This window comes from Homalodisca vitripennis, chromosome 7 (assembly GCF_021130785.1).
Source record: "Homalodisca vitripennis isolate AUS2020 chromosome 7, UT_GWSS_2.1, whole genome shotgun sequence".
Taxonomy (NCBI): domain Eukaryota; kingdom Metazoa; phylum Arthropoda; class Insecta; order Hemiptera; family Cicadellidae; genus Homalodisca; species Homalodisca vitripennis.
The window spans coordinates 114047478-114063312 of NC_060213.1; the positions used below are offsets into that span (position 1 = coordinate 114047478).

Here is a 15835-nt window from a genome sequence, read left to right on the forward strand (position 1 = left end):
TAGGGAGCACAAAAATTTGAGATCTGCAATAGGAGTTGTTGGCACTCACAGTGTATAAAGTCAATATTTATATTACTTTGAGAGCAAAAGATAGCAATGAAAATTTATAGTAACGCCATTCAGGCAGTGATCTATGCAATTCTGGTTTTGGATATATGCACTTTGAAGACGATACGAGCAGTCAATTTGCACTGCACACGCGAACAACCTAGGGTTTCTCTAAATAAATAATGGGGTTTTCCTCAAAAAATAAATTAACTACTAGCCGCACCTATTTTGCTAGAGTCCAACTAGAAGAGTATCAAAAGGGTTAAACAAATAAAATTGAAACGATTTTTCAAATTATATATTTCTTAACTTGCTAAGAGACTTAAAGTTACCACTTTAAGAGTCTGTCGTTTAAGAGCCTCAAATGTATATGCCCTCCTAAAACTAGCGTAGCTACTATCAATTTTTTTTCTAGGACAAATTACTCTATTGATTTAAGTAAAACCCCGGTTGTGTTCTGATATAATGTAAATTGGCTCCTATACATGGACTATGATAGCAACTTCATATCCTCAGATAGTCAAGCCTCGCTTAGAGATATTATATCTAATATTTCCTTCAAACCTTAGAAGGACTTATTGGTCCAGGACATTAGTCCAGAGCTAGTTCTATTCAAGGTTTAATCGTGTAAAAATGATTTTAGAACTCAGGTAGTCCCAGGTCAACAGGGAATCTTTAAAGCAGATCGCCGTAAATTTGGGAAGAATACGACAGTCAAGCCTTGGGAGTCCACCTTAAAAGTTCTCGAAATACTAGTCGGCGAGAATTAATGAGTTCAATTAGATTAATTACCGATCATGACCATACCCGGATGAGCCTCTATAGTGGAATCACTGAAACCAAGAAACTGAACATAGATATTGGACTGTGTAGCTCTGAGAGCAAGGAGAATAAAACTGTCATTTTCCTACGTCGTTAAGTTGAAATTGATTGTGTTAAAGCGGCTTTGGAGTAATCCAAAGTACGAATATTGGCTTTAAACGTTAATTTCTAAAGATTTAACAAGAGAATTTTTAATACTTTTAAAACTGACATCTGTACTCTTTATTTAAAGTTTATTATTGAAGTCGGATAGTTTGAAATTATGACACGAACACTGATAATTGAAATTAAAAGCTGTAATAACAAGACACTAAAAGTATCTTTTTTGCACAAAAGAGTATATATCTAAGCTCTTAAAACCTGTATGTGCAAAAAAAAAAACAAAAAAAAAACAGCAAGCAAAATCAGAAAACAATATGCCTCAAGGTACAAAAAGAAAACCGTGAAGGGTTTAATGGTGTGGCAGGTGCGAAAGTATTTGGGCTGTAAAGACAAATTTAATTTTCCAATACAAAAAAAGAGATATGGTATTACGATGGAAAGCACATCAAGGGAGGTAGCAGAGTGGGAATCGAGGTAATCCCTGTTTACGACGGCTCGGGCTTATTCTTCCCACAGACTTGCGGCACGACGCTGCGCAGCGGTGAGCGACCTGTCCCTTCTTATCGCGGTAAACCTTATTGTGTGGAGAGTTCTATTAGTCTCTTTCCCTTTGATAGTCTCCCCCTCTCATACCCATTTTATATTATCACATTAGACTTAATTAAATGGTAATACACATCTCTTAAGTATCGCATGCGTGTTACAATAAATTGAGCTTTTTGGTGTCTTAATTATTCAGAGAATGTACATTTAAAAAAATAGATAAACATTTTTTGTTGGTACCTAAAAATGCAAATTTATATACAAATTTGTTATCAATCGAAATCCCTTGCACTCTAGACGTGCCTTTCGTTGATTTAAAATAAATCTGACTACAGGGCGCTGCCCCACGAACTACCAAAATTCTGACGTTAATCTTATGAGAGTATTTATGTTTGGTTAAGGGGAGACTGCCACCTACCCGTCGCAATGCTATTTAAATGGAGCGTTTCATGTTAGGTTGGGTACACTTTTCTCAAAAACTATTTGAGTAAATATCACCACATTTTCACCAAGTCATCTAGATGGGTTAAGAGTCATAAACCACTAATAAAATTATTATAAAAAGACAAAAATTAAAAAAAAAATTAAAAAACCAATTTTTTTTCACAATTTTTTAAAAATATAAATTAATTTAAAACAAAATTATAAACAATATATTTATACATTTTTTAGTGCTTTGTGTAGCCCTACATGTAGATAATAATCACTGAAAGTTTCAAGTCTTTATCTTGATTATTTTAGGAGATAATGGTACCTAAGCGCAAAAAACTAAACTTTCGGAAAACACAATATAAAGAAAACTAACCTTTGATGGTATCAGAACCCTCCTGGACAGTACTCTTGCTCATCATTATCCTCCAATTTCCTCTTCAACAGCCTTCTCCTAACTCTCTTCTTCTTGTTACCTTCTTCAGCCTCTTTATTAGCCTTCATAATCCGTACACGGTCAATAGATTTCAAAGTTTGAATTGTGTACATGCCAGGTTTAATTCCAATCCTTTCTAAAACATTTGCTTTGGCGATTGATCCCTCATTAAAAGCAGCAACTGCATCTGGGACTCCTAGTCTGTGTTTGTAGACCTACAAATCATTTTTTTTTATTCTTTGCCATATACAGCTATTGAAGCTCTCATTAGGATTTTGAGTCTTACCGTGAAGACAGCGTTTCAACAATTCATCTTTAGTCAGGTCTTTGTAAATAGGCTTTATGGCCAACATAATAGCCTCTGGTAAAGAATTCCTATGTTTGTGAGTAGTTTTTAATTCCTGGGCTTTATTATAACCACACCAGGAGTCCTTTCCTTGAGGACAGAGTAAATGTTGTGGTTTATCATCCGTTTATCATCACTTTCCACAATGACATAACTCTCGATTTTATTTTTTATACCCGTTAATATAATAGATAGATATAATAAACTATACATTTTATTAATCAGGAAAACATGAAGAATTTTTAGGTGCAATGAAAAAATCGATTTTTTGAAGATTTAAGTGGCAGTCTCCCCATCTGCTGACTACTAAAACACACACGTGTTACTCAAGAAGTTATTCTCAATCCACTAACCAACATAATATAAGCTGATTGGTTAAACATTCTAAAACTACTATAAGGTCAGCTGATTACCAAAATACACATGTGTTATTCAGGACGTTATTCTAAATCCACTAACCAACATAATATAAGCTGATTGGTTATAACATTCTAAAACTACTATAACATCAGCTAATTACTACCAAAATACAAATGTGTTACTCAGGAACGTTATTCTCAATCCACTGACCAACATAATATAAGCTGATTGTTTAAACATTCTAAAACTACTATAAGGTCAGCTGACTACCAAAATACACATGTGTTATTCAAGGACGTTATTCTCAATCCACTAACCAACATAATATAAGCTGATTGGTTAAACATTCTAAAACTACTATAAGGTCAGCTGATTACCAAAATACACATGTGTTATTCAGGACGTTATTCTAAATCCACTAACCAACATAATATAAGCTGATTGGTTATAACATTCACTAAAACTACTATAACATCAGCTAATTACTAAGAACACAATGTGTTATTCAGGACGTTATTCTAAATCCACTGACCAACATAATACGACCTGATTGTTTAAACATTCACTAACTACTAAAACATCAGCTGATTACTAAAACACACGTGTGTTACTCAGGACGTTATTCTCAATCCACTAACCAACATAATACGACCAGATTGTTTAAACATTCACTAACTGATAAAACATCAGCTGATTACTAAAACACACGTGTGTTACTCAGGACGTTAATCTCAATCCACTGACCAACATAATACGACCTGATTGTAAACATTCACTAACTACTAAAACATCAGCTGATTACTAAAACACACGTGTGTTCTCAGGACGTTATTCTCAATCCACTAACCAACATAATACGACCTGATTGTTTAAACATTCACTAATTACTAAAACATCAGCTGATTACTAAAACACACGTGTGTTACTCAGGACGTTATTCTCAATCCACTGACCAACATAATACGACCTGATTGTTTAAACATTCACTAACTACTAAAACATCAGCTGATTACTAAAACACACGTGTGTGTTCTCAGGACGTTATTCTCAATCCACTGACCAACATAATACGACCTGATTGTTAAACATTCACTAACTACTAAAACATCAGCTGATTACTAAAACACACGTGTGTTACTCAGGACGTTATTCTCAATCCACTGACCAACATAATACGACCTGATTGTTTAAACATTCACTAACTACTAAAACATCAGCTGATTACTAAAACACACGTGTGTTACTCAGGACGTTATTCTCAATCCACTGACCAACATAATACGACCTGATTGTTTAAACATTCACTAACTACTAAAACATCAGCTGATTACTAAAACACACGTGTGTTACTCAGGACGTTATTCTCAATCCACTGACCAACATAATACGACCTGATTGTTTAAACATTCACTAACTACTAAAACATCAGCTGATTACTAAAACACACGTGTGTTACTCAGGACGTTATTCTCAATCCACTGACCAACATAATACGACCTGATTGTTTAAACATTCACTAACTACTAAAACATCAGCTGATTACTAAAACACACGTGTGTTACTCAGGACGTTATTCTCAATCCACTGACCAACATAATACGACCTGATTGTTTAAACATTCACTAAGTACTAAAACATCAGCTGATTACTAAAACACACGTGTGTTACTCAGGACGTTATTCTCAATCCACTGACCAACATAATACGACCTGATTGTTTAAACATTCACTAACTAAGACTCACCAATAAGAATGTATCGTAAGATATACTACTTTATAATACGACATAACCAGTTGACACCGGTTGGTATTTGACCTGTTGTGGCCTTTATTCCTTAGTTATGTTTTTAATAAATAATGATTAATTAATAAAATGCCTGTTTTAGAGACAGATGCCTGTCTGCGTACAGATAACACACATTATGTTTGTTATGGTTTCGTGACGAATATACAGTGTAAGTGCTACAATAATCCGAGACAAGAAAATTAAAGTTATTAACATTACTTTCATTAATTCGTAGACATCCGACTACTAGACATTATATTTTTTTCAAAACATGCTTTAAATAAGATCTGTATGAACTCATCAAAACAAACTTTATTAATCAAAAAGTGTTTGTAACAAGTTGAGGTTAAAATAAACTATTTCAAACATTTCACAGATCAAATTCAATAAAAATCTTTGAAATAGATTATTTAACCTGATCGCATAGTTGAATTACTCGCAGTATTAAAAACTATACTTATTTGTACACTTTGCGTACACTTTATACGTTCAAAAATATCACAAACGTAATTTTATGTACATTAATAAGAGTTCATTTCCAGCAGAAAAGCAGCTGTCACAACTTTGGGAAGGGGATAGATCTGATTGAAGAGATAACCACACCGGGGCTATAAACAAATCTAAATAAATCTAAGTTTAAACAGAGATAAAAGTTAAATATTTAACTTATGTATTTTACACAAGTTGGAATATTGTTAACGAATATTTTTTTTCATTTTTAGGGTTCTAGGGGCAGGGGTTGTTTTAATCCCTCTCATCCCCTCCGTTAATCTGAACGTAAGATTAGGAATAAGTATACAGGATTAGCATTGCTACACAATTTGATCTCTGAAGAGCTAGTCAGTTTCATTCTTAACTGGTTCCATCTGTAAGTACGAGTGAGGTAGCCTTATGGCTAGGCTTGGGTGTAATAGAAAAATATACCCAGAAGACTAATACTTAACAACCGATTGGATACAATCATCATTCAACATGTAATTAATTAGAATATGAAATTGTAATCACGGGAGGCTCTTATTGCTTAAAAAGAACATATTTTTCCATCATAGACATTTATTAGCATTTGTTGAGAGTATTTTGTAGGTTGGTATCAATGCCCGAAGTTAAAATGCTGTAAAGAAACTAATACTGAAAACATCTGACACGTGTGTATCAAGTACTTTCTCCACTTATGCCAAGTGAGGTGAGAGAGTATTTTGTAGGTTGGTATCAATGCCCGAAGTTAAAATGCTGTAAAGAAACCAATACTGAAAACATCTGACACGTGTGCATCAAGTACTTTCTCCACTTATGCCAAGTGAGGTGGATCAAGTGGAATACGAGTCTATGGCGAGCCACCATCTGTCTCTGTCAGACAGACACACAGACAAATGGTCTGAGACAGCGTTTGACTGATGAAGCATGGCAATCTGAGACAGAGGACTCTCTCCCACTGAACTGTCTAGATCCTTTGGTTTGTGGATATCATGAAATAGAATGGAACGGTATGTGAAGAAGTGATCACTGATATTCTCTTCTATTTGTGTATTTGAAGGGAAAGGGATCCTTTTTCAGATAAAGTGTTAATAATACAAATGTTTTTGGTATGTATTTTTTATCTATAGAGATTACATCATAAAATACTGATCTGACAGTAAAAACATCGTCTGGCACCAAACTAATAGACAGAACACGATGCATTTCTTATCTAATCTAATAACCCATAAGATATATTGTTGGGTTATATGAGATATAACTTCCTGTCGAACCAAACACATATTTAGAGGGATAATTTGCAAATAATTTTGGAAATTAATAATAAAAATGATCTGTTTTAAAAATCGTATATACGTTCGTTTGTTCATCAATAATGGGCTGAACACATATGAGAGGCGTTAATTGTTTAAGATACAACTAACGTTTAACGACAGCTTTTGAACGGCTGCATTCACATGCTTGGATTAAGCTTACAAATTGTCTCACTGAGGTACTAAAAAATGTAAAGAGTAAGAAAATATTCACAGCTGGATGAAGCAGCGCTTGAGTTTGTTTTGCTTTTTATGGACCTCATGGATCATCAAGAAGTGTCCGCTTTAGGAGAATTATATTCCTGGGGGTGAACCTTTCGTATTGCTTTGAATGTATGGGTGTAGGTTCTGAATGCAAATGTTTGCAAGGGCGACTGAATGATTTAGCTTAAGTGAATAACAATGTATTATGACTTTTACAATAAAATTATAATAATTGTCAACAAATAAGCACATTAATTTCAATAGATTACCTGAATGAGTAATGTGGTTTTCTCTTACGATTGCGCATCTTCTATTTCCTATTATTAAGGATCTCTAGAAGAGAAAGGGTACTATAATAACTAAGCTTACGAGAAAAAAGACTTACCAGAGGAACCAGTGGTTCCAAGAGACGAAGTTGAAGAAGTTTGGTGCAGGGGGAGGGTAGAGGTAGCAACATCCCAGTGAGCAGCATTCTTTGGGGGGAGTGCAGCTGTAACAATAACAGTAACATTAGCAATTGTTAGTAACAATAATAATACGTTTAAAGGAGGTTGTTGCAACAACTCAGTTAGTAGTATTCCTTGGGAGGAGTGCAACTGTAACAATAACAAGAACACAAACAATTATTAGTAATAATAATACTAGGTTTGGAAGAGTTACAGTATAGGTGGTAACATATTAGTAAGCAGCGCTTTTTAGGGAGAGCGTATCTGTAACAATAACCGTAACAACTTAGTAACAACAATACAAGGCGATAATAGAAAAGTATATTCAATCACGTTACAAAAGTACAAAAAGATGACAACGAGAACTGCAAGGGCTTTGATGAGTGGGTGTCATCCATCTATCGCACGGTTAGAACCAATGATATAAATAACAATGTCCACATCTGGTCCTTGATTTACTGCCTTATAAAAATGCAGGACAGGGTTTAATTACGTCTGTTTGTAATGGCCAACCATTGACTGACTAGTATCTAATGGTAAATCTGCACGGTAGAACCAAGATAACAGCAAAGTAAGGAACGGTATGAACTTCTTTTTATAATGTTTTTATTTCTAGGTGAACTTCCTAAACCGTACTGAGACTACGCATTGATTTATTCAAATCTCGCCGGAATGTTTCCTGGATATTATTTATCTCGCAGTGGTTTATATAATTTATTCAGGCAACAAAAAACAGCTGACATTTTATCGGCATACGGTTTAAAAAACGATTTCTTCTGAACAGCTACTAATTGTTAGTCACTTCAATTAAGATAGGAACTTAAATAAATATGTTTTATTGCATATTATTTTTTAAATGTTTATACCTAACGCTATGGAAACAGTTAAATTTATCCTTAAAATTAAATTTATTACGCTTTGGATATCAGGTTATGTACGCATCGTTCTTGCAATAATGGCTGTTTGTTCGTTTAAGGGGTGAAGTATATTAATTTCGTAATCTTATAACAGCAGATTGTCGCAAAGTACAAAAGCGAAGGCCATAATTGACTGACGCCAATTTATGAGTCAAGGTAAAGAAAGGGATGCAGCTTAACACACTTTTGGAGGTGGGGAGCAGGGGAGGACGATGATGTGGGAGGTCTACCTCACTGCTGACATCAAAAACAGGGATGTGAGCAGGAAATTAGTCGTAATATCGAAGAGAATTGACTGAAAGATTCGTTTTAAATATTGACACATTCCTCAAATCACACTTAAAATATATGATATACTAACCTATTTTGATCAGTTTGAGGTTTTACGTAGTAAAAAATAAGAAGATATGAAATGTGTTTTATTTTACAATATTAGAAAAAAACAATATACAGTGTGTTTAGCAGATAAGCACATATAGCATATATAGCAAATAGTAAATACGATAGTAACGAAACCATAACGTCCCATGTAAAGTGCGCATTTGCAACAATATTGTCTATTATATGACGCAATACGTTGCACAGAATTACTCTGGAGTAAAACCTGCCAAACAAGCTTAAAAACACAATGTTTGCACTGTTAAATAGTGATATCAGGGCTTCAACACAAACAAACACTTTTATACACACACACTTTTTTTTAGTTAATTATAAAGTATAAACTATCTTCAATTACAGAATATAAAAAGGTACCACTAGTTACAAAATACATAGTCCTTTGCTAAACTATCTCACTATAAAAGGCATCGACGTAAATAAGGAATTCAGGGGGCTCAAACAACCCCGAAATATTGAAAGATAAACATTAAAATTTCCCCCAATAGTTTTTTTCTTAGCTAGAACACATTTATGAGGCTTTAAAGCTTAAAAATTTCCCGGAGGAATATTCTCGAGCCCCTATTTTTGCAGAATATCGTATACTTCCTAAAGCACCCAGTATGTCAGTCCCCCCCCCCCCCCCCGAAAAATGCACTGATTAAAAGAGAATCAAAGTAAATTAGCTCTACAGTTAATATGAAATATTTTTAAAAAGTAAACGTATTGCTTTTTCACCCTTTCTTTTCTTTTGTCGAAACAACCTATAATAATTGTCATAAATGCAATTTATACATATAACATAAAGGCTTTTAATAAATCCAGCGTTTTATTGATTATTTACGTATATTTATTAACTTTAATAATCCTTTTTGTCGGTGGATGTACACAATAACATTTCCAACTGTATGTTTTCTATACAAAAAGTTATTAGATAAAATTTCGTTACGACCAAAAATGTAACTGGACATTTGTGGATATCACGTAAAAATCATGATTTTTATACCTGATATAGCCTATAAATAATATCAATTTATTTACGTTAGAGTATTTTTCAACAAAAAAAGTTAAGATATTTGTAGGTAGATAATTAAATTTTACCAGGATTATTAAACAAGTGCGAACGTTTCATCATTTAAAGGTCAGCATAATAATCCATCGAAAATCAAAATGTGGGGTAAATTTATCGAATATGGTAACATTTAGTTTTTAATTTTCTGCATTTATCCCAGAAATTAGATAAGATATGAAGAGATTGGTTCAAGGTGAAACATTTAATTACATCTAAACGCATTGAATCTGGTAACGTCACATTCTTGTATATTTTCAATCTGCACGGTTGATAAAGGTTTTACGAATGCTTCGTTTGGAAGAAGAGTCGACAAGAGAAGTTATGTGAGGTGTGATTGCAGGTGGGTGGGGGTAGAATCACAACACACAAAGATGTCAAAGGCCGATGATTGAGATATCGAGTCAAAGACCAACAAAGTCACAATGGGCGTTGATTGTTAATTACTCCAATCTGTACCCAGGTTGTCAACAAACGTGATTGTGCGGCATTCGAAAGAACCGACCACTAATGGGTTCCGCATTCAGTCGATACAATGGCAAAACAAACTAATTAACTATTTACTTTTAAAACTAATATTCTGTTTGAAAAGAACAAAAATAAAATGTTTGATAAATACAAAGTACATATAATATAAAATGTATCATATTTTACTCAGTGATCTGTGATAAATAACTGGTTGTGAATAATTTTTTAAATATTTCCCTTTATATTCAACGAATGAAATTAATTTATAATTTACGGAATTCATGTTTTTTCAATTAAATAGGCTATAATTTATGAAAACGACATGTCAAAATTTTAACTAAATTAAATTTGTAATAAGTACAAAAATGTCACTCCCTGAAGCTACAGCCCGTGATAATATAATATAATTGTATAAATTGAATATAATTGTATTGTTGAACTCCAGTACAACCCATTTACATACATTAAAAATGTAACATTTTAATTTTCAGCCGTTTTTATTTTGCCCTGATAATCACACTGCGTCCAATTTAAATGCCTGTAGGTTTACGTGGATTTATAAAATAGTGTTCAATTATTTCTGCTTTGAAATTGCTCAACAGCTTACCAGGTCCGATTGCTTAATATTTAAAAGTGTTTATGACGTATATGTATGCTTGTCTTCCTGTAATGGATTGACAGCATAACAATCATGCATAAACTTAAAGTTTCTACAACACGTATAAAAATTGGTTTTGTTTTATGTTTCTAGTGTAACTTCTGTTGAGCCGTAGTTACCTTTAAAGTTATGAAAAAACACACATACTTGCATCAAGTATATAACTAATAAATTCAATCTACCTGTTATCTTTTATTTGCACTATGTACAAACAGATTGACCCTTAAAATTAGATTTAATGAACATATAAAAGCCTTCAAAGTAACATCAAATTCAAAACATGCTATGCTTTTAAATAATGCTGACCATACTTACTCCAATATTTAAAATAATTTTGAAGCTTGCATATACACAAGGAAAGTTACCTAATGTCAACTATATAACATTTTGAAATTTATAAAAGTGCCTTTGTGAAATTTACATATATAAAATGACAAAGATGTTTTAGCAAAATATTATTGTTTGTTAGACTTTTAAGCAGTATTATTTAATGAAACATAAATTTAAGTACAACATTTACTGTATTCTCGAAGTTAGTTATACCTCTTGTTAATTTAGTCGGATTATTTGTTTTAGGTTGATTTCATACAAATATCCATATTGCAATCGTCTACATAATGCAAGTACCGAGAGACTTTTTGAATATTCTCCAATCAACATGACTCCGAGAATCCAAAACCACCATATCTGAAAATTTATATATATATTTATATATATATATAATATATATAATAATATGTCAAACAGTGTATATTTATGGTCATTGTAATTTACTCCGAGCCTTCTCTCGCTAACGAAGCATTTCCAGACATATGTTTATATGAATTTTTTGACTTATTTTAGGTCTGCAATCACTTGGGAAATGTTTTCCTTTCCTCTAGGACCACCCTATATATATATATATATTATATATATATATATATATATATATATATATATATAACTATAGGGTGGTATATATCTATAGAGTGGTCCTAGAGGAAAGGAAAACATTTCCCAAGTGATTTCAGACCTAAAATAAGTCAAAAAAGTTCATATAAACTTATGTCTGGAAATGCTTCGTTAGCAAGAGAAGGCTCGGAGTAAATTACAATGGCCATAAATATACACTGTTTGACATATTATTTTGATCGTGGCAACAAGACAAACTCAAAATTACCGTCCGAAATATAATTTACTCGAATCATAAGTGCTGACACACGTACAAAGCCTACGTAATTGCCACGAGTAATTGTTAGTTAATAATAGTTGCTTGCTGTAATGCAACTTTAGAGACCAAGATGAGGTTTCCCTCATCAGACCAGTGGGGCTAGACCGGAGAGGTATTCGAATTAAGAATATGCCTATATTTTGACTAGGAACCCTATGAATGTCCATGTCAAATTTCAGTACAATCGGTCCAGTAGTTTCTAATTAATTGAGTAACACACACACGCACACACACACACACACACACACACACACACACACACACACACACGCACACACACACACACACACACACACACACACACACACACACACGCACGCACACACACACACACACACACACACACACACACACACACACACACACACACACACACACACACACGCACGCACGCACGCACGCACACACACGCACGCACGCACGCACGCACGTACACATACAGACACAATTAGAGTTTTATATAATAGTAGAGATTACCTAATTACTCTTGTTATAGGTTAAGGCAATATTATACTGACTATTGTCTCACTCAACTGTTAGGTCTGTTTTAAGTTTTCTACTGAATTCTGGTGGGACGTCCCTGAGAAGCGAAAGAATCTTCGGCAATTAATCTAGGGTAGCAATGGAAGTAACGTTTTATGTTCTATGCTAGGTTTAAAAAATTTGTCTTATCACTCTAAACACCCTAACACGGAAAACATTTGAAACCGTTGATATATTCCCCATGTAGACTGTTGAACCGTTCTATAACTCAGCCAGTAATGAAAATCTGTGAAGAGGTGGATGGAAGTAAGATGAAGAGCTCCCAAGTGGCTAGGAAGTACACAGATCTTCACTCTGTGTGAAAGATCGTCGTCTTGTGTGTCTCTTGGAGCCCCTTAGAAACTCTAAACAAGCCTGATAAAGACTAATCGTTGTAGTTTTAGTTTTAATGCATACTCATACTAACGTACTAAACATAACGTACTATAATTTGTATTTATATTTAATTGAACTTGCGCCGGTATTGTTTGCAGGAATACACAACATGCATGTCACATCTGATGCAAAAAGCATAAAATCTTAAAATTTCAAGAACCACGAATCTGACCATGAACCATAAACCAAGTAATATGAGAAATGCAATGATGCAAGAACTAAATGACGCATCTCTAGTCGTTGCATCATGAGCACTTTCTGACATCGAATGTTATCATTCACAAACTAAGCTCGCCAGTGTATCGCAGCTTCATCGTCGTTGAAAATATTTAGTCAATTCTTTTTGAGCAGAACCAAACAAAGATTGCTTTATATATTTATTACTAACAAGCAATTACCTGCAATTACCTTATTGAGCAACATGTTTATCACAGGCATGTCCTTTTTAATTAAATAAATAAATAAAAAGGCCTTTATTCATGAGCGATTTTCAACATTGATGTTGTTTTACAAAATAACTCAGGTCATGTATAAACTAAACATAAAATATACAACCAAACAATAAAAATAACTTAACAATATTCCTTAAGCTAACATTTTTTTAAATTTGTCTTTAAACGCCCTCATACTTAAATATTTCATTGCAGGCGGCAGGCCGTTGTACCGCTGGGGACCGAAGTGAGAAAAGCCGTTTTTCCCTCTTTCAAGGCGCACGCGCGGCACCGCCAGCAGGGCATTCTGTCTCGTCTTACGCTCCCTAATTATTGACCGGGCAACTAATTTATTTTTTAAATATGTTGGCCTACTGGTTGTCAATACCTTGTGGACAAGAGACACAGTTTGAATTTTGCAAGTGTCCTGTATTGATGGAATTTGAGCCAATTTACGATAAGAACTGATATGGTCATATTTCCTCAAACCATACACAAATCTTATGGCTCTGTTTTCTAACTTTGTTAAAATTAATAATTTTTCTTTGGTCAAACTATTTCCAAATGCGGGGAGAGCATAATATATTAAAGGTAATATCAATGACTTGACAATCTGGAGCTTAGCTGACACCGGCAGGAACGACCTCAGCCTGCAAACAATCCTCAATCTACAAATGACCTTCTGATATATATATTTTACATGACTTTTAAACTCTAGTTGTGAGTCTATTTTAACACCCAGAATCTTAACAGTTTCACTGAGAGACAGGGGCGAGTTGTTCAACATGACGTCACCGGGAAGAGATTGGCCGGTATTTTATTACAATTTCAGTAACATGAACTATTTTACTATTTTAGGATAGAGTGGAGGAATACTCTGCAGAATAAAAAGCGAAATATTCTTTGTTTAAGCACTTATTATATAATATTATGGAGTCCCATTATAATTTTGAATTGGAGGGAGACAAGTTTAAGCCATATTATTTCACTGTTCAATCTCAATTCATAGGTTGAAAAATTAAACATAATTTATACTGGTTCTTAATTCAGGTTCGGTAACGTGAAGAACCATTTCTGGTTCAAATAAGTAATATTTTACACGCCATAGTAGCGTTTTCATTGTTGTCCAGATAAAAAAAAGGTAAGAAGGTAATTTTGGTTTGAAAAATCTACTTTAGTCAAAAGCTTCTACTTCCGTTCATTTTAAACTAATTTTGATCTAAGGTATTTCTGGCTACGTAGCGTTTTTCTTACTATTACGATCAAGAAAGTATATATTGAAATATTCTTCTGGTCTAAGGTATTTTCAGAGGTGTAATAGCGTTTGTATTGTTGCCCTGACCAAGAAAGTATACAAATGCATAGGTCTGAAAATTCTTCTTTTATAAAAAAAGATTTACTTCCTGCCATTGTCATCTATTGTTGGTCTAAGATTTCCGAATACTTATTGTACTTCCAATACCGTTAGCCTGTTGAGAGCATAATTACGTGAGTCAAATTTCAGGTTTCTAGGTCATTGAGAAGTTGGAATACAAATATCGAAATATTCAAATATACAAAAATTCTAGGTTTGCAGCTTCATTTAAACCTCACGGATGTTTAAATATTATAAAAATGATATAATATATTTTATTGGCTGAGAATTTGCGAACCCTATGACTTAAGGGCTGGAAAAATTTAATTTCTGTCTGTCAGTCTGTCTGTACAACATTGAACTGACGTATAGACTTACAATTGTGTATGGAGCTTTATTTCCATATCAGGAATACTGATTGCGATGATGGTGCATATCACTCAATAGATTTATGGAGCTTTAGCAAATATGCTTACAATGGTCTTATGAGTAACCGTGATGGTAACGAAGAAATAGTAGAATTTGTGAGCAAACTGGGAATTTTATCTGTGATTTTAACATGTGAAATATTAACAACTTTTAACAAAAGTATACATTATATCAACCCTTCGCCTCTAAAACCAAATCTGTTTTCCAAAACATAATATCAAATATATTTGCTTGCTCCACAGTTGTTTTGTTGGTTTATGAGAGAAAAAAAAATTATATTAAATATGTTTTTGAATAAAACGACTCTTTAGATAACACTGGGATAAATTTCCTTTCCAAATGCGAAACAAATTAATGCTAAGGAACAGATTTGCATTCATTGAGGACTTTTAGTAATTTGTGTCGAAAAACAATTAATTTCCCCCGCTGTTAACCAGGTCTCTAACTTATTTGCTTATCTCCCCTAAACTGATTGGAATAAATTTAGGTTGTAAATGTACTAATTCATATGTATATGTAATTCAAATAATAACAGCTCTCATCTGGTTTGCAAAACCAAGTGAGTAGCTCGTTGAAACTACGTTTATTTTGTTACTGTAATTAACAAAGGAGAAAATGGACGCTTTACTTCTGATCAACAAAGTAAATTCCGTTGGCCATCAACTGCACAGTTTTCACAAAGCTTCTAACTCATCAGT

The 15835-nt window shown here is 33.6% G+C and overlaps 1 protein-coding gene across 2 annotated transcripts in view; it reads right to left on the minus strand.

The window, feature by feature from the left end:
* The window catches only part of LOC124366218, a 217390-nt gene that overhangs the window by 31184 nt on the left and 170371 nt on the right, over positions 1-15835 (minus strand). For both annotated transcript variants that reach the window (XM_046822607.1, XM_046822606.1), the window contains one exon: positions 7248-7352. In XM_046822607.1, the coding sequence (XP_046678563.1) occupies positions 7248-7352 (105 nt within the window). The remainder of the gene's footprint in view (positions 1-7247; positions 7353-15835) is intronic.